General features: G+C 42.7%; 1 protein-coding gene across 2 annotated transcripts in view; it reads right to left on the bottom strand.

Annotated features, from left to right (window-relative positions):
• The window catches only part of LOC128836592 (cytosolic phospholipase A2 epsilon-like), a 49,797-nt gene extending 30,768 nt beyond the window's left edge, over positions 1 to 19,029 (bottom strand). The window contains exons 1-2 of one of the 2 annotated variants that reach the window (XM_054026995.1): positions 18,945 to 19,029; positions 16,477 to 16,552 (exon numbers count right to left, since the gene is read on the bottom strand). In XM_054026995.1, the coding sequence (XP_053882970.1) occupies positions 16,477 to 16,552; positions 18,945 to 18,971 (103 nt within the window). In that variant the 5' untranslated portion in view covers positions 18,972 to 19,029. The remainder of the gene's footprint in view (positions 1 to 16,476; positions 16,553 to 18,944) is intronic. The other variant, XM_054026996.1, reaches the window with a different exon arrangement.
• Between the last annotated feature and the right edge of the window lie 5,019 nt (positions 19,030 to 24,048).

The raw sequence follows: 24,048 nt of genomic DNA, 5'->3' as shown, positions 1-24,048 counted from the left end.
CCTCTAACCGCCCTGGTGTCTGGCTGCGCGTAATCAGCGGCCAGGCGAGTTGCCTCAACCTCCCACCCCGCCATAAAGGTCTCCCCCTTACTCTCACAGATATTGTGGAGCGCACAGCAAGCAGCAATAACAATAGGGATATTCTTTTCGCTGAGGTCTGAGCGAGTCAGTAAGCTGCACCAGCGCACTTTTAAACGTCCAAATGCACATTCCACCACCATTCGGCACTTGCTCAGCCTGTAGTTGAACAGGTCCTGACTCCTGTCCAGGCTGCCTGTGTACGGCTTCATGAGCCATGGCATTAAGGGGTAGGCTGGGTCCCCAAGGATCACGATAGGCATTTCAACATCCCCAACAGTCACTTTCTGGTCCGGGAAGAAAGTCCCTTCCTCCAGCTTTCGAAACAGAGCAGAGTTCCTGAAGATGCGAGCATCATGTACCTTTCCCGGCCATCCCACGTTGATGTTGGTGAAACGTCCCTTGTGATCCACCAGGGCTTGCAGCAGCATTGAAAAGTACCCCTTGCGGTTTACGTAGTCGGTGGCTTGGTGCTCCGGTGACAAGATAGGGATATGGGTTCCGTCTATGGCCCCGCCACAGTTTGGGAATCCCATTTCAGCAAAACCATCCACTATTGACTGCACGTTGCCCAGAGTCACTACCCTTGCTATCACCAGGTCTTTCATTGCCCTGGCAAATTGGATCACAGCAGCCCCCACCGTAGATTTGCCCACTCCAAATTGATTCCCGACTGACCGGTAGCTGTCTGGCATTGCAAGCTTCCACAGGGCTATCGCCACTCGCTTCTCAACTGTGAGGGCTGCTCTCATCTTGGTATTCTGGCGCTTCAGGGCAGGGGAAAGCAAGTCACAAAGTTCCATGAAAGTGGCCTTACGCATGCGAAAGTTTCGCAGCCACTGGGAATCGTCCCATACCTGCAGCACGATGCGATCCCACCAGTCTGTGCTTGTTTCCCGGGCCCAGAATCGGCGTTCCACGGTATCAACCTGCCCCAGTGACACCATGATTTCCACATTGCTGGGGCCTGTGCCTTGTGAGAGGTCTATGGCCATGTCAATTTCCTCATCACTCTCGTCGCCGTGCTGCAATCGCCTCCTCGCCTGGTCCGGGTTTCGCCTTGGCATGTTCTGGCTCTGCATATACTCCAGGACAATGCGCGTGGTGTTCATAGTGCTCATAATTGCCGCGGTGATCTGAGCGGGCTCCATGATCCCAGTGCTAGCTATGGCGCCTGGTCAGAAAAAAGGCGCGAAAGTAGTATCTGATGGACCAGGAGAAGGAGGGAGGGAGGGAGGGAGAGCCGAGTGACGACATGGCGTACAGGTACAGGAACAGGGAGAAACACAAACAACTGTCACACAGAATGGTCCCCCCAAAGATTAAACTGGAAACCCTGGGCTTAGCAGGCCGTTGATTTCACGGAGGAAGGGGAAGCAAATGAACACAGAACAAATCTATTTTTTACATCTTAAGGTGGCAGCCGACGCTGCAGCATGAGTGACAGCCATACCAGTACGATGATGATGGGTACCAATCATAATATACCATCATCTGCCAAAAGGCAAGGGGCTGCTGCTGTGTAGCAATGCAGTCCCACGTCTGCCGGCACCAAGAGGACATATGGTGACGGTGAGCTCAGCTGTGCTGAGCGGGCTCCATGTTGTCTGCACAGGTAACCCAGGTAACCCAGGTAAAAAGGCGCGAATCTATTGTCTGCCGTTGCTGTGACGGGGGAGGGAGGGGCCTGACGACATGTACCCAGAACCGCCCGCGACACTGTTTTGCATCATCCGGGCATTGGGATCTCAACCCAGAATTCCAAGGGGCGGCGGAGACTGCGGGAACTGTGGGATAGCTGTGGGATAGCTACCCATAGTGCAATGCTCCGGAAGTCGACGCTAGCCTCGTACTGTGGACGCGGTCTGCCGACTAGAGCACCTAGAGCATTTTATTGTGTGGACATACACAATCGGCTGTATACAACCGATTTCAATAAAACCGACTTCTATAAATTCGAACTAATTTCGTAGTGTAGACATACCCTTGGGATTTTACAGCTAACTGGCTTGCTGGGTGTCCATCAAAGGGAGCTATCCCTCCCCCACTTCATTTATCACAGGGGCTTCAGAAAGGGTTAATAGTCTACAAATCATTATGTATCAGAAAAGATTTGCCCTGAACTGATCAAGGAACCATCTAGTGTTTGGCTCTCACTCTGAAGGAGAAAGGAGGGTATAAGGATCCTCTTTTCTTGAACCAGCCACATGGCAGGATTTCTCCCTAGTGCTTACCAGAACTGGGAGGAAATGCCTTGGCAGCATGGCATATATGCACCATGCCCCCACCCCACAAAAAAATGTGCTCTGCTCTCTAAGGGGGTGCTCATCTTGTCAGCCAGCTAGCATATTTTCTGCTGTCAGCAGTGTGCGCTACTTGGGGGTACATTCTGTTCCTAATCAAAGAAATAGCAGGTACACTTGGCAGTATACTTCACTAGCCCCCTCTGCAACTATAGGATGCACGAACAGTGCCACTACCACCATTCCCCTAAGATCAGGGCAGGATTGTGACTAAGAATCTCCCAATGCCAACTGGCAAGGGGATTACAAAAATATCCTGGTCCTGGTACGTACATTCTTGTGCATTAACAAATATCATGAGAGATCTTAAATGAAAGCCAGGGTCACACTGGTCATTAATATTGCTGTAAAATGTAAGGAGTTATGTATGTATATGGAAAACATGTTCCTAAAGTCTGTTTCAGGGCATAGTTGACAAACAGGTTTCCTGCCAGACAAAAGATGTGTATTCACTTGTCTCTGCTGACATGTAAATTAAGTGTTGTAAGCCAACAAAATGGAAGCTCCATTTACATACAAAGTCAACAGGGGGATGTGAAATCAACAGGGAGACAGTACACCAGAGAATAGGCTGCAGGGGGTTATTTGATTCTGGGTACAAACAATGAACTCTGGGGGGAAACGAGGAGAAGGCAAGGAAGACATCACTTTATCCTGTATCTAGGAAGTAATCAGGCAGTTCAATTAGAAATGGGATCACAAGCTGCCCCGGTTGAAATGCTGCAAAGGTCATTTGGGGTGAGATAAACTTCTTTGATAGGAGGCTAGCCTGTTAAGTTTAGTCTCTAGAAATCGTATTATGCCTTTGTTTGATACATAACATTTTGTTGCACTTTGCACGTGGCTTTATTAATCTTCATCTTGTTGATTTCAGACCAATTCTCTAATTTGTCAAGGTCCTTTTGAATTCTAATCCTACCCTCCAAAGTGCTTACAACCACTCTCAGCTTGGTGTCATCCGCAAATTGCATAAGCTTCTCTCCACTCCATTATCCAAGTCATTAATGAAAATCTTGAATAGTACCTGATCCAGGAAAGATGCCTGGGGGAGCCCACTAGATGCTTTCTTCTAAGCTGAACTTCATCAGGCCCTGCTGATTTGAATAAATTAAATGTATCTAAATATTTTGTAACCTCGTCTTTCTATTTTGGTTTGCATACTTTCCCCCTGGTTGTTAATATTATGTGTTAAGTATCTGGTTCACAATTAACTTTTTTAGTGTAGACTGAAGCAAAATAGGCATTAAACACTTCATGCTTCCTAATGTCATCTGCTATTAGCATTTCTTCTCTGCTAAGTAGAGGACTTACACTTCCCTTCATCTTTTGCCTGTACCTCTCTGGTGCAAAGAGAATTCTAAAAAAATGTGCTAATGTCTCAACAGTTTGATGCCTATTCTTAATCCAAAATGCTTTACCTTTGCTTCCACTATTTTATGTCTGGAAAAATCAGTCCTTCTTCCAAAATCAAAGAAGACAGCATATGCAATATGCCTTCAACCACTGAATAGTGTCCATACAGGCAGCACACCTAATACTGTAGAAGGCTACTGCAGTATTGTATTACCTAAGCAAGGACTGTTTCATGCCTGTCAAAGGCATCAGAATTGTTTTGGATGCTTAGTGCTGGGTGCAGGAACCTGTTGCTTTTTTGGGCGGGGGCGGTATTTGGAGGAATGGCTGGTGTTGTATGTTGAGGTGGCTTTTCCTCTTCCTCTGCCCCTGTCTGCCTGGATAGTGCAGTGAAGCTCTGAGATGGTGCAATGTGACCCAGTGGGTGAGCCCTTATGGCCCACTTGAGGGTCACGGCCCATAGGCTGGGAAGAACTGATCTATAGTTTTGTTGTGAATCAGCTGAGCATTGGTAGGTCAGCAGAGGGAAGTTTGGTGAGTCTATTGATGGTAACTCTATAGCTGCTCTTTTCTCCCTGCTCAGGGAGGTGATGGGGGGCCAACAGGGGAGAATCCAGGGCAGTTGGGAGAAGTGCATCACAGAGGCAGGATTTCTGGGGCTGTTGGCAGGAGCAAAACATTTCAAGATAGTTGGAGGGTGTTATTGGAACCTACCAAGGTTCTACAACCCAAAGAGCTGTGACAGCTGAAGCCTGTATAGGGCTTGCCTGGGTTGGGGTGCACCCAGGATGGTACCAGGGAGGTCAGACTTTGCATTGCTACTCATTGAGGGGAAAAGGATTAAGTTTACTCTCAGGGCAGACTAAGGGCAGAGCTATACTACAGACCTATGTCAGTATAACTACATCACTCAACTGCATCATAACATCTTAACATAGCATCTTAACCTCCCATGTAAACAGCAGTATATTGGCAGGAGAGCTTCTCCCCCTAACATAGCTACCATCTCTTGAGGAGGTGGATTAACTATGCCAGCAGGAGAGCTCTCTCCCATCTGCATAGGAGCATCTTTACTTAAGTGCTACACTGATGCAATGTTTTTAGTGTAGACCAGCCCCAAGAGTCTCCATGTCTGGATGAAATGAACAGAGTCATTAAGGAACTGCTTGAAACTGATCCAGATCAACAGGGTGTCCAGAGAGACAATGCAAACTCCAAATGACTCATGAATTGACACTCTCAGCAGGGAAGCTGAGCAGAGACCCCAGCTCAAGAACAAAGGATTGAGAGGTGTGAGATGGGGTAATAAGAGTGGGCTCTGGAAGAACCATGCAGCTCTCCCCTGGAACTAATGAAATCAGAGAGAGACAGAGCCTGAAAATGGAACTCACTACAGGTTGGCTGATGAATTGTGGCTTGACAATAATGGACTATGCTTTAAGCTTTATTTCTCTATAAGGCTACCATAAGGACTTTAGTGCTGTGGTCCAGTTGACTAAGAAATCCTACTCTGTTTTGAAAACACTGCTTGGGTGTTGCTGCAAATACCTAGGGTTCATTGGTCCCTGAAGACTGTCCAAGTCACCACTAGGAACTTATCTCAGTCGCACTTGCTGAGTGTGAAGCAGGAGTGCTGAAGTCCACTCAGTCTAGGAGGCAGGGTGTGCCCTACCCTAAAGGAAGGTTGAGACCCCTTGGGGATCTGCCACACTGAAGGGGTTGCTCCAAGAGATTGTTTAGAAGCTTGGGCATAGCACTGATCCTATGGATCTGTGACAACAGCATAGACAGCTTATCCGCTTTTGTTTCAAGAGTACAAGATGACTGGTTTAGCAAGACAAAGAATCCAATTCTAGATTGATAGAGTTTTCCACAGGTTGGCAAGGAAATGCGTTAGTACTTGGTATGGTAATTGTGACTGATTCCTGCTCCTTTTGCTTGCTGAATATCCTCTTTTCTTACTAATACATCTGGCTTCACAACTTTCTGCAATGGGAACTCGTCAAACTGATGTATTTGCTTCTGTAGGGTCTGTCAGAATGGAGAAGGCCCTTGTTCAGGACAGCTTTGAATCTTTACCTCTGCCTACTCTTCATTTTTTACAAAAATTTTAAAAATACTACAGCATAGACCTGGTCAACATATTTTGCCCAAGTTTTGAATTTTTTGGGGGAAAAATTACCACGCCCTAAGCTGGTCAAAATAAACAGCAACCAAAAAACCCCACCAAAGTCATTGCAATTTTGAACATTCTTGAACAGTTTGACTGTGGAACATTTGCCTTGGGAACCTGCTGCCCTCGTCAGCAAAAGTACACTTTTATAAGCCAAGTTTTATTACGGTTTGCGTAATTTCATTGTTTGCAATTTTATCTTGTCATGTGATTTCCATATGAGCCCAAAAGTGCGGCTGATGAAATTTGTAAAACTCTTTGCTATGCGAGTGAAAATGTGCCTAAGTTTCAAAGCAGCAGAGTAAAATGAGGGTGCTCTTTTGCATGACATTGTGTTGGTTTCAGTCTGGTTGTTTTAATTAGAAATGGGCTGACGCCACAACCTTCACATCTGGATTTGAATTTGCCCCAAAGTCAGGGGTATTTGGTGTGGGGTTTTGCTTCAGTCAGTTATAGAATTATAGGCTAGCTATGAAATTTGGCTTCAGAACTGAGCTCCTTTATAGCTGAGGTATGTTCAGATCCGGGATTTCAGTATGGGATGATTTCTAGCACTACGCTGCTATATCGGATCATTCCCGAGCACTTTAGCTTCTTCAGGAGTGATGAGGTCTCTCTCTCTCTACCTGGTAAAAGAATTACAATTATTTTTTGATTGGGTTTATTTGCACAGCACTTTGCAAATATGACTTTGGCCCTTTTCACCATCATGACCATCCCAGGTCTTTTCCTAAAAGCAGCTGTATGCATGTTAAAGCAGCTGTATGCATGACACAATCTAAGGGAAGTTATATATGGATAAGAATAATCCTGTGGCAAACTTATACCCAAGTGTGAATGCACTTTGTTTCAGGCAATAGGACACAAAGGATAAATGTGAATCATAGGATTACACCACCCATTGTGCCCCACCCCTAAAACTGTATGAAGTGTACCCTAAAAAATGAAGGTCTATTACTAATGTATGACTAGCCAGCGAAAACTGCTGCAAGTGGCATGGAGAAAACGGGTCCTCAGTGCAAATCACTATATAGTGTTTATGAAGCTATTTGGAAAACTTTTCCATTTGAAATACACACCTACTCAAACATTTAAGCTACAGTACAATGGACACACCCAAATCTGGATATGCTGCGTCTTGACTTGTCCCATTTGGTTTTGCTTGTGCCTTTACACTGTACATTCTATGGGTAGCCCTGACCTTGGGAATCACAAAGTCAATGGTTTTACTCTTCCTTTCCTCAATATTTGGAACTTGGAAGTGACAAAGCTATCTCGGGTCTGTTTGGTGGTTTGATTTTTGTTTGCTGTCCTTTCCCTCATACAGATAGACAGGAAAGTGTAAACCCATTGCTACGGTTTAACATTTCTGCGTAAGACTCCTGCATTCTAAACCCTGCTCTGATTCCCTCTGTGACTCTTAGTCAAGTCATGTAACCTCTCTGCCTCAGTTCCCCATCTGTAAAATGGGAAGAATAATGTTTATCTCTCTTCCCCGTAGGGATGGAGGAGGTTGTGATGATGAATATGTCAGTGCTTTAAAATCTCACACATAACCACCACCTCCTCCAATGGTCCTAGTAACTACCATACCAAGAAAAACATTTTTAAATATTGGAAACAGCACAGAGGTTCCAGCACAAGTAGCTAAGCTCCTTACACCCTGCAGCAGGAGACGTGGAAGGGATGGGGGGAAGCTGTCCTTGCCCCCTTTTTAATATAAAATGAGACATTTCATTTCTGTGTGACCCAACAGATCACTTCATTGACCCTCCCCAAAATTCTCAGACCAGGCTTGTGTACAGTGGAGTGATCCCGCTTGGAGTTTGTGGAGAGCAACATATTGATTCACAGGCCCACCCAAAAATATTTAGGAGCACAGTCCTGTTATCTGTGTGGTCTTTACAGGCTACTGTACAGTACTGTGCATGTCTACAGCTTTGTATTCATGATAAATAATAGTAAATACATATAATTAAGACAAGGGTCAGGAGATCTAGGTTCTATTCTTAGCTCTACCACAGTCCCTCTGGGTGACTTTAGACAAGTCACTAAACCTCTTTGTATTTCATTTCCCATCTGTAAAATATATCTCATAATACTTCCTAGGAGTGTTGCGAGGCTTAATTCATTCATGTTTGTGAGGTACTTTGAGATCCTCAGGTGGAAGGCACTATAGAAATGCCAAGAATTGCTGTTATTACATTTTCTGCATAGCTTTCTTTTGTATTCTACCATGCTAGATACACGTACACACCAAAATGAAAAATCACTCAGTACTCACTTATTCACTCAGCTCTAATCATGGTATAGCCAGTCCCTAAAAGTGTGTATGATGTGTCAGCCCTAGGATCAGTGTTGGGCAATATACTAGAAAAAATAAAGTAGCATCCATATATAGGATCCAGGCCACTTTATTAGGCTATTACACAAGTTACTAATTATCTTTTGGTATAGAAGCAGGGTTGGGTCTTAATTGCACAGTACCATCAGAGATCATTACAGCAACATGATCCAAGTCTGAAAATACCACGGCCACACCGACACATATTGCTCAAGACAATAATACCGATACCAGAGCAAGGAACCAAGTTTGATGTCCCCATAATAGGTATCACACAAAAACATACCTCATCAACAAATCATGATAAATAATAGTACTTGGCACTTTTATATCTTTCATTCAAGGATCTCAAAGCACTTGCCATAGTAGGTCCACAAACCCCCTTTTTACAGATGGGGAACCCGAGGCAGAGTCATGAATAGAAACCAGGCTTCCAAGCTTCCATATATCCCTACGAGCAGATATCTGTGCAATGTCATAACACCTCAAGCACAGCATGCACCACAGGAAACAATGTATACCACTTTGGAATCTTACGTTTTTATAACACTACAACAGTTTATCTGACCAGCATGTAAATTGGAAAAAAAATCAAACATTGGAGGCCATATTTCTTCAAAGATTTCCAGTCACTCTGTAATTTTAAATTGGAGGTGATTCAGCTGCTGGTCTAGACATGTGATGGTTACAATCATGGCAACACATTATTATTATTTTAGAGTGGTAGCTGTGTTAGTCTGTATCAGCAAAAACAACGAGTCCTCTAAGATGCCACAAGGACTCCTCGTTGTTTTTATTATTATTGGTGACCTTAGGCAATAATGTATTGCACATTGTATGAACCAGTACATAATGGTGGACAGCAGGACATTCCCACAGTATGGGATGGATCAAGTGAAATTATAACGTGTATATATATTTCCATTTAATCTTCCATAGTGCTAATTTGCATGGATGCTATAAATAAGCAAATAGTGAATGTGCCTAAACACCCCAAAGTCAACTATCAGACACAAAGGGAATGGTGCACCCAGCCCCTAATCAAGATCATGTGCCATTGTACAACCACTTGCTTTAAAACCAGATCAATTTTATTGTGTCCAGATAACCACACTCTCACCCTCTTCCTGCTCCTAATCCCATGTGATCAATGAGCTGATGGAGAAATATTGAAATGTCAGTGATTTGCTGTATAAGTGATGTGCTTACTACTTGTGGTTGCACAAACCCAGAGTGTCCAAAGTTCACTGCCCTAGGATGATTCAAACAGCATGACAGACAGCTACGTCTTTATACTACACAACTTTGTGTGCTGTGCATAAGAGCTGATTGTTAATCCTATGGCTAATATGGTGGAGAACCATTCGAGGAGCAATAATGTGTGCCAGTGCATGCCATTAGTATGGAATCATAGAAATATTGGGCTGGAAGGGACTTGGAGAATTCCTCAAGTCCAGCCCCCAGTGCTGAGTCAGGACCAAATAAACCAAAACCATCCATGACAGGTGTTTGCATAGGCACCGACTCCGTGGGTGCTCCGGGGCTGAAGCACCCATGGGGAAAAATTGGTGGGTGCTCTGCACCCACCGGCATCTCCCCTGCCCCAGCTCACCTCCGCTCCACCTCCTCCCCTGAGCATGCTGCATCCCCACTTTTCCTCCCAGCGTGTGACGCCACGAAAGGGCTGTTTCGTGGCAGCACGCACTGGGAGGGAGCGGGAGGAGGGGGAACATGGCGCGCTCTGGGAAGAGACAGGGAGGGGGATTTGGGAGGGGGTGGAGTTGGGGCGGGGACTTTGGGGAAGGGGTTGGAATGGGGGCAGGGCAGGGGTGGGAGTGGTTGGGACAGGGGTGGAGTCAGGTCGGAGCCGGAGGCGAGCACCCACCAACTCTGGGAAAAGTTGGCGCCAATGGGTGTTTGTCTAGACTGTTCTTCAAAAATCTCCCATGATGGGCATTCCACAACCTCCCTTGGAAGCCCATTCCAGAAACCCTTAGAAAGTTTTTCCTAATATCTAACCTAAATCTCCCTTGCTGCAAATTAAGTACATTATTTTTTGTCCTACCTTCAGGGGACATGGAGAACAACTGATCACGGTCATCTTTATAACAGCCCTTAACGTATTTGAAGACTTATCAGGTCTTCTTTTTTCCGGACTAAACATGCACCGTTTTTTTAACCTTTCCGCATAGGTCAGGTTTTCTAAACTTTTTATCATTTTCATTATTCTCCTCTGGACTTTCTCCAATTTGTCCACATCTTTCTTAAAGTGTGGTGCCCAGAACTGGACACAGGACTCCAGTCAAGGTATCATCACTGCCGATTAGAGTACTTTCCATGTCTTACATAAGACGCTCCTTTTAATACACTCCAGGATAATATTAGCTTTTTTTTTTTTTTTTTTTTGTAACTGCACCATATTGTTGTCTCATATTCAATTTGTGGTCCACTATAAATCCCGGATTCTTTCCAGCAGTACTACGGCCTAGTCAGTTGTTCCCCATTCTGTAGCTGTGCCCCTCATTTTTCCTTCCTAACTTTCTGTTCTCCAAAATGTAGCAATCCCACCCAGTTTGGTGCCATCTACAGATTTTATAAGCACACTCCCATTCCATTATACAAGTCATTAATAAAAATATTGAATAGTGCTAGTCCCAGGGCAGACTCCTACAAGCACCCAACAGATAGGCCCTGCCAGACTGACAGCAAACCACTGATAACTATTCTTTGAGTATGGTCTTTCAAGCAGTTGTGCACCCACCTGATAGTAATTTCTCTAAACCATATATCCCTAGCTTGCTTATGAGAATGTCATCTCGGACTCTGTCAAAAGCTTTACTAAAATCAAGATATATCATGTTTACTGCTGCCCCCAGCCTCCCATCCACTAGGTCAGTAACTTTGTCAAAGAAGAAAATTAGGTTGGTTTGGTATGATTTGTTCTTGACAAATCTATGCTGGCTATTCCTTATAAACCTGTTGCCATCTACAAATTGATTGTTCAGTAATTTGTTCCAGTATCTTTTCAGCGTCAAAGTTGGGCTGACTAGTCTATAATTCCCTGGTTCTTTTTTCTTCCCCTTTTAAAAGATTTGTACTAATATGCCAGTATATCTATGTATTGTTTATTATACCGCCAGTAATTGGGTCTCTGATTTTCCTGAACACTAACACCACTGGCAATAACAGCAGTGTTGTTTTTGTGATATTTCCTGGGCAATGTTTATAGTGAGGTCTGGAAGGTCAGTGAGTTTGATAAGGATTAAAATAATCTGCATTAGTATCTAGTTATAAGCAACCAAGCCCCAGACATGGTCTAAAAAGAGTTGTATGGCTGTAGTGTGGGAGCAGAGAGTATCTAGGGCACACACAATGGGCCAAATTCACAGATGACCAATGGTGTTGTCAATTATATATTGGTAAAAAGATGCAAATAGGTATAAATAGGTGTATCTTACATACTAATGGGACAGTGGAGGGTGAGAAGGAGTAGCAAGAGAGGGTATGAAGATGCAAGATAAAAAGTCTTTAAATAAAGACTTCAGATTGTCTTGGACAAAAACTCTTCCATGCCGAATGAACGCTCACTAAAACAACCATAAAGAAATAGCGATGATAATTGCAATGTATCTACTTGGTGGGAGTTGCTAGTGAGATATTGAGGGAGTGGTGGTAGGAAAGGCCTTATTTAACATCTTCATTAATAATCTGGAAGAAGGAGTAATCAGATATTATATTGGGAGGCGTTCTAAACACGAGCTGAGACAGATAAATGATACAAAGAGATTAGAAACCTGAGCTGAAAATAACAAAATGAGGTTCATTATGGAAAAATGAAGAGTAAAATACCTGCAGAAAAATAACCTTAAATACAGATATTCAGTGGGAGAAAATAGGCTGGAAAGCTCTGGTGGACAAAGCCACCTGTGGGTGATAATAGACTGAACAGGAGAAGTTGCAGTCCCTCACCGTCTGGCTCTTGAGCAATGACCTCTGGAATAGTCTGTTCACTTCTGGGCACCACATTTCCCAAAAGATACCAACAAACTGAAGGGTGTTCCGAGAAGAGGAACAAAAATGGAGAAAGGGGGCAAGGACTGATTTATGAAGAATGATTTAAAAAGCTATGAACATACAGGTTGGTTCAGCAATAAGTAAGATAGATGTTCTATCTACAAGTATCCATAGGAGAGAGAATTACTTATAGTCATACACCAGGATTTGACTTGGACTAATGAGATGAAACTAAGAGAAGAAAATGTAATCTCAATATTAGGAAAGTGACACTATGGAGAAATCTCCCATGAACAGTGGTGGAGGCTCATCTTTCCAGAATGTCAAAACTAGACCAAACAAAACACTAGGGAAAGGTTCTGTAGGTAGATGACTTGGTGATCTAATGAAGTCTTCCATCTTTCTATGATTCTATGAAAACTGGTGAGGCTTGGGTTATTTTACACCTTTCTATTAAGTTACTTATCCACCTACACCCTTCCCTTTTGTTTCTTCACAGCATAAGTTACACCCAGCTGCCAACATGTAATTTACACCACCCTTTGTCACCTCTGAATTTGGCCCAAAGGGTTTAAACATTTTTTTTAAAAGACAGACATGTTAGTTAAAACTTGTTCAATTATAATATTCTACCAATTTTTATGTATTTCATGGGGGCAGTTGTATTTTTGTCATAAGAGATCCCGTTAGTACATACAAATTAGATGCAGTGAATTACAAATATTACTGAAATTAAACAGCAGTCATTTAGGCCCTGATCCTGCAGCTTGATCCATGCAGGTGAACCCATGGATTTAGTAGGAGCCCCAAGAACTTCAACAAGGCTCTGCACAGGGTCCATCCTCATTGTTTTAGTTGCAAGATTGGGGCTCAATACAGAAATACTTCATAGAGGATTTTTTCAGGGCAATGTTTGTAGTATTGAGTACTAGGTATGGTGAGTGAGGAGTTCTGCGAATGTGGGCATGGAAGTCAGAATCACAAGTGCCACCATTTGTACTGTCCACATTTCAACCCTGTGGATTAGTCACTTTTACTCACTCATCAGTAAACACAGATTATCTGCAACTCCTACTTGCAAAATGCTCTCAATTAATCTCAAAACATCCTGAATCAGATACCAAAGGATGTCAAACTAATTTGTTTACAGCACTAGCTTCCTGCATATTAATATCTGCCTCAGAAGGGGTGATACACTTTGTTTTCAAAACTTTGTTTATTTTCCTTCTTGATCTTTTGCACCTTGGAATTTTTTCTCTGGGAGCCTGGTGTTCACCAATTGAAGGATGTACCCAAGTCCACCAAAGCTCTCCTTTCACAAGCATTGTTTCAATGTTGTTTGTGCAACTTCTCATTATTCATGATTTTATCTTGCCACTTTGTGTGAATAATAGCTTAGAGGTGTTGTTGATGAAATGCTTTCAGCATTTATTTGCAGGCAATAACTTGTCTATGTTTCACAGAGTAAGGTAGAAAGGCTGCAACATGGTAAACACACCTTTTGTCCAATACTGTTTCGGTTCCAGACTCCAGATTGCATTCTATTATAGTGTGAATATGCCTTTTATATTCAAGCAATGACTTTAACAGGCAGCATGATCTAATAGAATAAGTATAGGACTGGAAACTTGGAACTTCTGACTTCTAATCCTGGCTCTTCCACTGCCTAGGCCTTTATCCAAAGATCTTCTTGAATTAGGAAGGGTAGTAATCCAATTGTAGGCAACTCCCACAAAAAAAGAAAATCAAATGCGAGGAAAGGATAAAGAGCATTGGCTTCCCTCCCTGAAGACATTTACGGAAAGAAAAGGAAAAGAGCTGGTGAAGGAATATGGTAAAGTCAATTTCAGGCAAGTGGCCAGGGCCCATTAGAGGGGAATTGTGTGGTGATAAGGACCCAGAATTAGCTTGACAGGGTGAGATATTCTTCAGGCCCATAGGCCATTTTAATCTCCTCAAACAGAATTGAGATGAGGGAGGAACCTCCTTTTCTGCTCTGGGAGAGGTCCTGAAGGCATCTATTCAGACTCCTGCACTGGGCCATTGGGAGAAGGGGCCTGGGCACTCACTTAGGGGTCCTCTCCCTTTACACTCAGCAACAGGAAAGGGATCTTTAGGTAAAATTTCATGTTCCTGATTACTTCACTCCCCTTCCACAGTGAGAGGGGAATCAGAAGGCTCTTCTTCGCATCATTTGTCAGTGGGGAAGCCCATAGGGGACCCAAACAAAACACCAGTATCAGGAAACTAAAACTTCTAGATGGTTGCAATTCTGCTCATTTTATCTGAACCAAGGTAGTTCGGGCTGGTTCATGTAAAGGCATTTTGGTTTCAGCCTCTCTATTTAAAATAGATTCACTGATACAAGACAAATGACCACCTACTGTGTTCTGAAGAAGAGAGATCATCATTGTTGACAGCACTTTCTACTGTACTATGAATTTCATGTATTGTTTAAGAGTATCATTAAAGTACTAATTTGCATACTTCTGGGGCTTCTATGAGAGTAACTGGGAATAAAAACAATTAGCCAAGTGAGGGCTCAATTATGCCTTGAAGGCACAGACTGCATTGGGGGAGGGGCAGTGCCACACTGCCCAGTGGGCACTGCGGGAGGTAGTGTGTTTCCTAAAGAGACTGGTGCCTTTTCACTGCAGGTGACCAAAAAGTCCTGGAGATTGTCATTATGGATAGCAGAAACTGTCTCCTCAGAACATAAACAAACAAATTTACACCAAGTGCTGGACTCTTTGAGAAAACACAACACATAATACTGGAAGAAATGTGAAATTAAAGCTTGGCATTTTTCATTTAGTCATATAACCTGTCTTAACCTATTTTGAGAAATGCACCAGCTTCCATAATAGCAAGGTAAAGCACAAGATGCTGTTTTTATTAAAGCCGTAAGTAAAATTATTACTACACATTTGCAGTAAGAAAATCCCATAAGAGAACAGATGTGAATTAGATTTCTTTTCCTTCCCCTCTGGCATAGTATCATCTATTCTCTTTAAACTAAGGTTATCTCAGAGAGAGATAATGCCTCTGGGCAGAAACAACTATGTAGGGACCAGAAAGCTCTTCAAGGCTCCCCTCATTATTTTCCTCTGCATTATTTTGTCAAAGTTTGGGATTTGCCCCCCTGAGGAAGATACTGGAGGTCTGACCCGTATACCCCACCAATCCCCTGGGATCTACTGTGGGCACATATCTATCCACATGAAGGCCTTGTGCCCAGGGCCAGCGCAACCCATTAGGCGACCTAGGCGGTCGCCTATGACACTACAATTTGCAGGGCGGCGACCGTGGCAGTATTTCGACGGCAGGACCTTCCGCCGCCTTTGTGGGGGGCAGCATTTCGGGGCGGGACCTTCCACCACCTAGGGCGGCAGAAAAGCTGGCGGTGCTCCTGCTTGTGCCTCTGCATTGGCTTTGGATTCCGTGAAGCTCCACCTTGGCTTCCTGACATTGTGTTTCCTTGGAAGCCACAAAGCCAGGAACCCTGGGGCTGGTGCCTCTCCGTCTGACCCCCACCTTCCTTAAAAGGAGTTCCTCAGTCCAAAGAGCTCTTCACAGGAAGGGAAATAATGCCTTTGGCTGTATTATATTTCACAGTACACAGGAGAAGATGAACATCCCCCCTCTCGACTCATGAATCCCTAGACCTGCAGACACCACTCTGTGCTCTTCAGAGGAATGGGGGACAGGGAGAGACAGCATTGTGAGGGTGCTTGACCCTTCAACCATCTGCCTGGGGAGAGCCACACAGAGAAGTTCCTGTCAGTGCATGGATCCTAAGGGCAGACTCTGAACTTTGGTTCTCTGGAGTGTTCCAAGGTACTTTTGAATCTGACAGTGCTATATGGTTTCGGTGGGACAAGACACTCTGCCAAAGCTTCTTGTGTACAATGTGGTAATTGGATTTTAGAATTTCACTGACAAAGGCTCTTATAATATACAAGCATGCATCTGACGAAGTGAGTATTCACCCACGAAAGCTTATGCTCCAATACATCTGTTAGTCTATAAGGTGCCACAGGACTCTTTGTCGCATAATATACAATGTCCTCTAAGTGTACACCTGGGATCTAGGTACAGCATAGGGATTCCTCTTTTCTTTTTGGTAACCTCTATTGTGTTTATGTTGCTTAGTTATACAGCCAGTAGTTTCACATCTCTGAGGAAGCTCTGGGAACTGGAGAGATACTCACACAGGTCGGCCTTCCGCAGATTTTTCATTCTGATAATTTTTACACTGAGCAAGTTGCAAGGAGAGGGCTCCATCTGCTGAACAATGACAAACAAAGGACATGGAATGAACATACGCAGAGAGAGAGAAATAAACTCCAGAGTAAGCTGAGTCAGCTATTGTGTCCTCTTAAATATTTCAATACTAATCACCAAAGAGTTTCTGGATGAAATTCTTCCCTGTGACATGTTCAGCTTCTTTCTCTGTGCAGGTTTATGGCCATGTAGATCTGTGCTGTGCCTGGAACCACTGGTCAAGCCTCCAATTTGCCCAGATTCTTCTCTTTTTTTTATTCTGGGTGAGCTAGGGGAGACTCCACTTTAGAGGTGTGAGGTTATTTATTATAACTTATTCCACTCACTAATAGTCAATAAAAAGAGCTGGGGAGAAGATTGTATTAACCAATCAATATGACAGGTGTGACTTAACATCTTATGATCCAATGGCATGGAGATATATGGTGGCTCATAAATGTATTTTGTTTTATCAATACCAGTTAATATATATAAAATAAAGACACCAGTTCCACTGATCTGTGCAAATTCAAAGGAAGTCATTTCGCATCCACCATTATTTTATTAAATTAAATTTCAGCAGACTCTTATTACTAACTCACTGAACAGCATTCCTTTTGGTTTGGGTTTTATATAATCATTCGCAGCTAATCTGGTGAATTCCATGCAGAAGCAGCATATTCTGTATAGGAATGAGCAATATGTCTTTTCCTTATTAAATCTTAAGTGATATTTCAAATACACTCTATATGGAGCTACAACTGAAAACCACATGAAAATTTCAACTATTTGAAAAATCTGCTGCCTCTCTTTTAGTTGAGCCTCTTCTAAGAAACATATTGCATATCCTTCAGAGTCTGCAATGGCTGGCAATTCATACCTAGATGCAGCAATTCCAGGGACCTCCAAAGCTGAAAGCATTTTAATCTAAAGCTCTGACGCTAGGAACTGTAAAAACTCTCATTCTCTGTGGATTGGCACAGAAGAGGGAACTGTAACACTCACTAACCAGTGGGCTACACACAAGTAGAGAATCTCCACAGAAACCATCACATTCTGACATGATGTGACTATTTTGCATATTGTACAGTCAACAGGAGATAATGAAGCAGGACAAAAAATGCTAATATCAATACTGTTGACATTCTGCACCAGAGCCTCAGCTGATTCAAATCACCATAACTCCACTGATTTCAATAAAGCTATGCCAACTCACACCCTCTGAGGATCTGGCCCAGAATATCAACAAAAGTGGGTCTCAAAGACTCAGACCGCTGTAGAACACAGGAAGTGAAACTGACATCTTTAGAATTCTCTCCCTCAGTATCCTTGGTTGGGCAACTTTTCCTTCAAAGAAGGAGCCAGAAAGAATATGTATTCTGGAAACATAGGGAAATCATTGGAAAACTGAAGGGCACTTAACAATCCTGTCAGGAATGTGAGACATAAGGCTGACTCGGGCAAAACTCTTATCTTGGGTAAGGATCAGAGAAACATGGCACATGTCCACAAGCATGGGGGGGTGGAGGGTAGGGCGTTCCGTAAATGAATTTCCATTTAAAGGAATTAAGATAGAAAATAATAAAAGTTCCATGCTCCAATCCACACACACAAAAAAAGAAGCGGAACTACACAGTGAAGAAAAGCTAGAGGAAGGGATTCAAAGCAGAAACAAAAGGACATTTCACCTATGAAGCAGGGAATGTTGCTATCACTAATTAATTATTCAACTTTTTGGTGATGAGCAAATTCAATCCCACCTTCCACCCCCACTAAAAACACACAAAAACCTAAGCTAGTTTGTTCTCCTGGTACTTTTTGCATAAGATCAGTTTTTTGCACTGCATTGTGCACGGATTCATCTGATGTCTATCTACATTTCACAATGGATTTCTTTGCATGCTTCATTTTGAAAGGAAGCAAGAGGGGGCAGTGGTAACATTTAAAAGGAAACATCTTTTCAGTTTCAGTTGTTGGTATAAATCATTATTGCAGGGTCACATGTGGACCCCCCAAATTTAGAGGAGTTCATTAACCCCTTAAGTGTTTTAACCTTTCCCACAGTTCCCCCTGTGTATCACCTCAGATGCATGAAAAATGAGGTCATTTTTGATTACATCATTTCTTATACTGTGTCCATCACCATGTCATCTGACTAGCTATTTGACACAGAGTTACGGTATTAATTGATCAAGCTGAAGGTATAGAGCAAACAAAACCCATCCAAGTGCCTTCACTGCTATGAAAGATGGTGTGGTAGGACAAAGGCTTCTCACAGCCGTAGCTAGAGAACAAATAGCAAGTCTACCTACTATAGATTGCTTCTGTAGTTAAAGCAGAACTCTGAAAACAGCACAAACTGCAGAAGCTGCCTGCACATCTGAATCTCAAATACTCTTATTTTGTTCTTTCTTACCTGGTACGAACTGGTAGATATCCCCATTGTGATCTTTGCTGCATTCAAGTCAGAGGCTAAAAGTGGTCCTTGAGCGTAGGTCACAGAGCTGACAGTGACTCCCAAAGCAGGTTTATACTCTTTAAACAGGTAGAAGTGAATGAGCAGGTGCTTTATAAACTGACTCAGAGCCCCACCCTTCCATGACTTCCAAAAATTAAGTAATTCCCGTCTCCTTTCTCTCATTAGGTGTGGGAACTGGAAAGATTTTCTTTGTAGGTTTAGTGATTGGGGGGAAGGGACAATACAGCAAAAGGGGCCCTATCCTTCCAATTATGGGTGCATAGCATATAAATAATTAATTAGATTTTATATTTATATAACCCCTTTCATTATAAATGATGCCAGAGTGCTTTTCAAACTAAAAAAGGGGGGGGAGGTGAAATGTCATGATAGGGGGCCACTATAGACCACCAAAAGTGGAGGGGGTGGAGAATGAGGCATTTCTGGAAGAGAAAACAAAAATAACCAAAACACAAGACCTGGTAGTAATGGGGGACTCTAACTACACAGGTATCTGTAGGAAAAATAATATGGCAAAACACAAAATGCCCAATAAGTTCTGATAATGTACTGGGAACAACTTCTTGTTTCAGAAGGTGCAGGAAGTAACCAAAGGGATAGCCATTTTAGACTTGATTCGACTAATAGGGAGGAATGCACTGAGAATCTGAAGGCTGAAGGCAATTTGGGTCAAAGTAATCATAAAATGATAAAATTCTTGATCCTAAAGAAAAGACGGAGGGAGAGCACCAGAATAAAGGCAATGGACTTAAAAAAAAACAGACAAACTCAGAGAACGGGTAGGTAAGGTCCAATGAGAAGAAAATCTATGGGATAAAGGAGTTCAGAAGAGCTGGCAGCTTCTCAAAGAGACAATATTAAAGGTGTCAAGGTTCCTTCCCCATTCTGAAATTTAGGGTACAGATGTAGGGACCTTCATGAAAACCTCTAAGCTTCTCTACCAGCTTAGCTCTGCTTTTGCTGCCACCGCTCCCAATGTGCTAACTCCCTTCCCTGGGTAGCCTTGAGAGACTCCTCCACCAATTCCCTGGTGAACACTGATCCAAAACCCCTTGGATCTTAAAACAAGGAAAAATCAATCAGGTTCTTAAAAAGAAGGCTTTTAATTAAAGAAAGAAAGGTAAAAATCATCTCTGTAAAATCAGGATGGAAAATAACTTTAGAGGGTAATCAAAGTTAAAGAGCCCAGAGGACCCCCCTCTAGCCTTAGGTTCAAAGTACAGCAAACAGAGATAAACACTCTAGCAAAAGGAACATTTACTAGTTGAGAAAACAAAGATAAAATTAACACGCCTTGCCTGGCTGTTACTTACAAGTTTGAAATATGAGAGACTTGTTCAGAAAGATTTGGAGAGCATGGATTGATGTCTGGTCCCTCTTAGTCCCAAGAGCGAACAACCCCCAAAACAAAAGAGCACAAACAAAAGCCTTCCCCCCCACTAAGATTTGAAAGTATCTTGTCCCCCTATTGGTCCTTTGGATCAGGTGTCAGCCAGGTTACCTGAGCTTCTTAACCCTTTACAGGTAAAAGGATTTTGGTGTCTCTGGCCAGGAGAGATTATAGTATTGTACACAGGAGGGCTGTTACCCTTCCCTTTTAGTTATGACAAAAGGTATAACAGGAAACTATCCCACATAAAGTAGAAACATGGACAAAATGCTAAGGAAGAATACAAAATAATATAACAAGCATTTAGGGACAAAATCAGAGAGGCTAAAGCACAGAAAGAGTTACACCTGGCAAGGGACATGAAAGGAAATAAGGAGAAGTTCTATTCAAAGAAAAATGTAGGTCCTCTACTTAGGGGGAAAGGAGAGCTAATAACTGATAGCATTAAGAAGCCTGAGGTATTTAATGCCTATTTTGCTTCAGTCTTCACTAAAAAAGTAAGTTGTGACCAGATACTTAAGGCAATTATTAACAGCAACAAGGGGGAAAGAGTACAAGCCAAAATAGAGAAAGAACAGGTTAAAGAATATTTAGATAAAGTCAGATGTAGGCAAGTCAGCAGGACTTGATGAAATTTACGCTAGTCTAGGGTACAAAAGGAACTAGCTAAAGTAATCTCAGAACTGCTAGTGATTATCTTTGAGAACTTATGGGTGAGGTCCCAGAGGACTGGAGAAGGGCAAACTAACCTACCTACTTCTAAAACAGGGAACAAAAAGGAACCAGGGAACTATAGGCCAGTCAATCTCACTTCCAGATCTGGAAAGATATTGGAACAAATTATTAAACAATTAATTTGTAAGAACCTATAGGTTAATAGGGTTATAAATAATCGGTTTGCCATGATTTGTTCTTGACAAATCCATGGTAGCTATCTAATTTCCTTCTTTGATAAGGTTACTGGGCTAATGGATAGGGAGGAAGTTGCAGACATGATCTATCTTGATTTTAGTAAGGCTTTTGGCACAGTCCCGAGTGACTTTCTCTTAACCAAAATAGGGAAATATGGTCAAGGTGAAATAACTATAAGGGGAGGATAAAACAGGTTGGAAGACTATCTCAAATAGTAGTTATCAATGGTTCGCTGTCAAATTGGAAGGGTGTATCTAGGGGAGGCCCTGCAGGGGTCTGTCCTGGGTCCAGTATGTAGTGTGAGGACAGAAACACAGAGACATGCTGTGAGCAGCAACTAGAGCACTTCCTAACTAAGACGTTCCTATTTTTATTAAGCTCCTCGCTGCAACACATCTTCGTCTTCTCTGGGAATTGCGAAGGACTAGGAACTCTCTAACCACTCCACACCTCTCTTTCTTTATATTAAAAGATTAAAACTTAATTGTACACCAATGGATATACACACAACAATTCAAAATAAACTTCAAATTCTTTAACACTATTTACACTACTATGTCCCTTTATCAACTGCATTTAAATAGTCTTGAACAGTATTCTAAAGACCAAGTCTTTGAGGGGAATCTGATCAGTCTTCTACACCATGTTCTCACTTCTCTTGAGTTTGTGCATGGAGTTCCTCACAGAGGGGGCTCACTTCCTGATAGAGTACCTGCAGGACCCAGATCCTCTTTTCATTGTGTTTGGAAAACATTGAAGATGAACCCAATTCCTCCAAAGAAATCCTCTTGGAATCTCCACTAGGTAGGATCTGGGAGTTTCCACCAACTTCTGAACAGTTCCAAATGTCTGGGAGCTCTTGAGCCAAACTTTGTTCCCTGGTTTCAGTTCAGATGGGGCTTTTGTTCTGTGTGGAGCACTGAAGTTTTGTTGTGGCAGGATTTTTATTTCAGCATCCTGTTTTCAAAATTCCTTCAGATCAGGCCATTTAGGTTTAAGCTGTATTGGCACCACATATAAAAGTGTCCTTAGTCATCCCAAGGGATCTAGGGGTTATAGTGGACCACAAGCTAAATATGAGTCAACAGTGTGATGCTGTTGCAAAAAAAGCAAACATGATTCTGGGATGTATTAACAGGTGTGTTGTGAGCAAGACACGAGAAGTCATTCTTCCGCTCTACTCTACTCTGGTTAGGCCTCAGCTGGAGTATTGTGTCCAGTTCTGGGCACCGCATTTTTAAAAAGATGTGGAGAAATTGGAAAGGGTCCAGAGAAGAGCAACAAGAATGATTAAAGGTCTTGAGAACATGACCTATGAAGGAAGGCTGAAAGAATTGGGTTTGTTTAGTTTGGGAAAGAGAAGACTGAGAGGGGACATGATAGCAGTTTTCAGGTATTTAAAAGGGTGTCATAAGGAGGAGGGAGAAAACTTGTTCACCTTAGCTGCTAAGGATAGAACCAGAAGCAATGGGTTTAAACTGCAGCAAGGGAGGTCTAGGTTGGACATTAGGAAAAAGTTCCTAACTGTCAGGGTGGTTAAACACTGGAATAAATTGCCTAGGGAGGTTGTGGAATCTCCATCTCTTGAGATATTTAAGAGTAGGTTAGATAAATGTCTATCAGGGATGGTCTAGATGGTATTTGGTCCTGCCATGCGGGCAGGGGACTGGACTCGATGACCTCTCGAGGTCCCTTCCAGTCCTAGAATCTATGAATCTTCCTGTCAGAATTCTGTTGGAGATGGTCTAGACACAAGCAGCATTAACTGATATGACAGGGGTACTTTATTGGGGTCCACTGATTTTTGCAGAAGTCTTTTTAAAGTTTGCCCTGCTCTCTCCGCCTCCCCGTTGCTCTGTAGGTAATATGGTCTACTAGTACAATGATCAAAATCAAAGTCCTATGAAAACGCTAGGAATATTTCAGAAGTAAATTGAGGTGCATTATCAGATACGGTAACTACAGAAATTCCATGTCTTGCAAATATTTTATTTAGTTTCTGTATGACTTGTGCTGATTAAGTCTGTGTAAGTAAAGCCAATTCAATACATCTGGAGAAGTAACTAACTACAATAATGTATGTGTGTCCTTTCCAGAAAAACAAATCTGTGGTTTTACACTGCCAAGAGTGTGCCGTCCTTTCAGAAGCAGGCCATCACCCATTTGAATGTCATTCTGGTCCTGTCGATATGGTAATAGGTCTCTTGGAAGTTGACTCCTTCACTCCCTCCCTCTTTGGCAGAGTTGAGTCAGTTTCTGGCAAGTATCATCCTTTAGTTGTTCATTTCTAATTTGCTGAAGGCAGCTGTCAATTCATGCTGATATTGCTGCAACAACAAAGTAAACACAGACTGACATCTTTCTCTAAAGCCTTTGCTTCTTCCATTCATGTCTGAACTATTGGAGGTCTAAATAGAATGTCTACTGTGCTCTCCCTAGTATGAGTGCTCTCCCTAGTACGCTCAATGTTCAAGGAAATTTCATCAGACGCAGTTGAAATCTTTGAATCCTAGGTGGAAGATCATCCAGCTTTTGAATCCAATAATGCCACTAAGGGCTTGTTTCTGTGTTAAAATTCCAGTCAGACAGACATGCAGTGAACCATTCACAGGCGCAAGTGACTGCTACACCTTTCTTTTCCACTCAAGAATATAGCTGCCTGGTTTCTGTGAGGCTTCTTGATATGAACGCAACAGGTCTACTTTTGTGTGAGTACTGCTCCTGAACCCTGTAAAAATA

This window comes from Malaclemys terrapin, chromosome 4 (genome assembly GCF_027887155.1).
Source record: "Malaclemys terrapin pileata isolate rMalTer1 chromosome 4, rMalTer1.hap1, whole genome shotgun sequence".
Taxonomy (NCBI): Eukaryota; Metazoa; Chordata; order Testudines; family Emydidae; genus Malaclemys; species Malaclemys terrapin.
The sequence above is the reverse complement of the archived record's forward strand: the minus strand, read 5'-3'. Positions and strand labels throughout refer to the sequence as shown.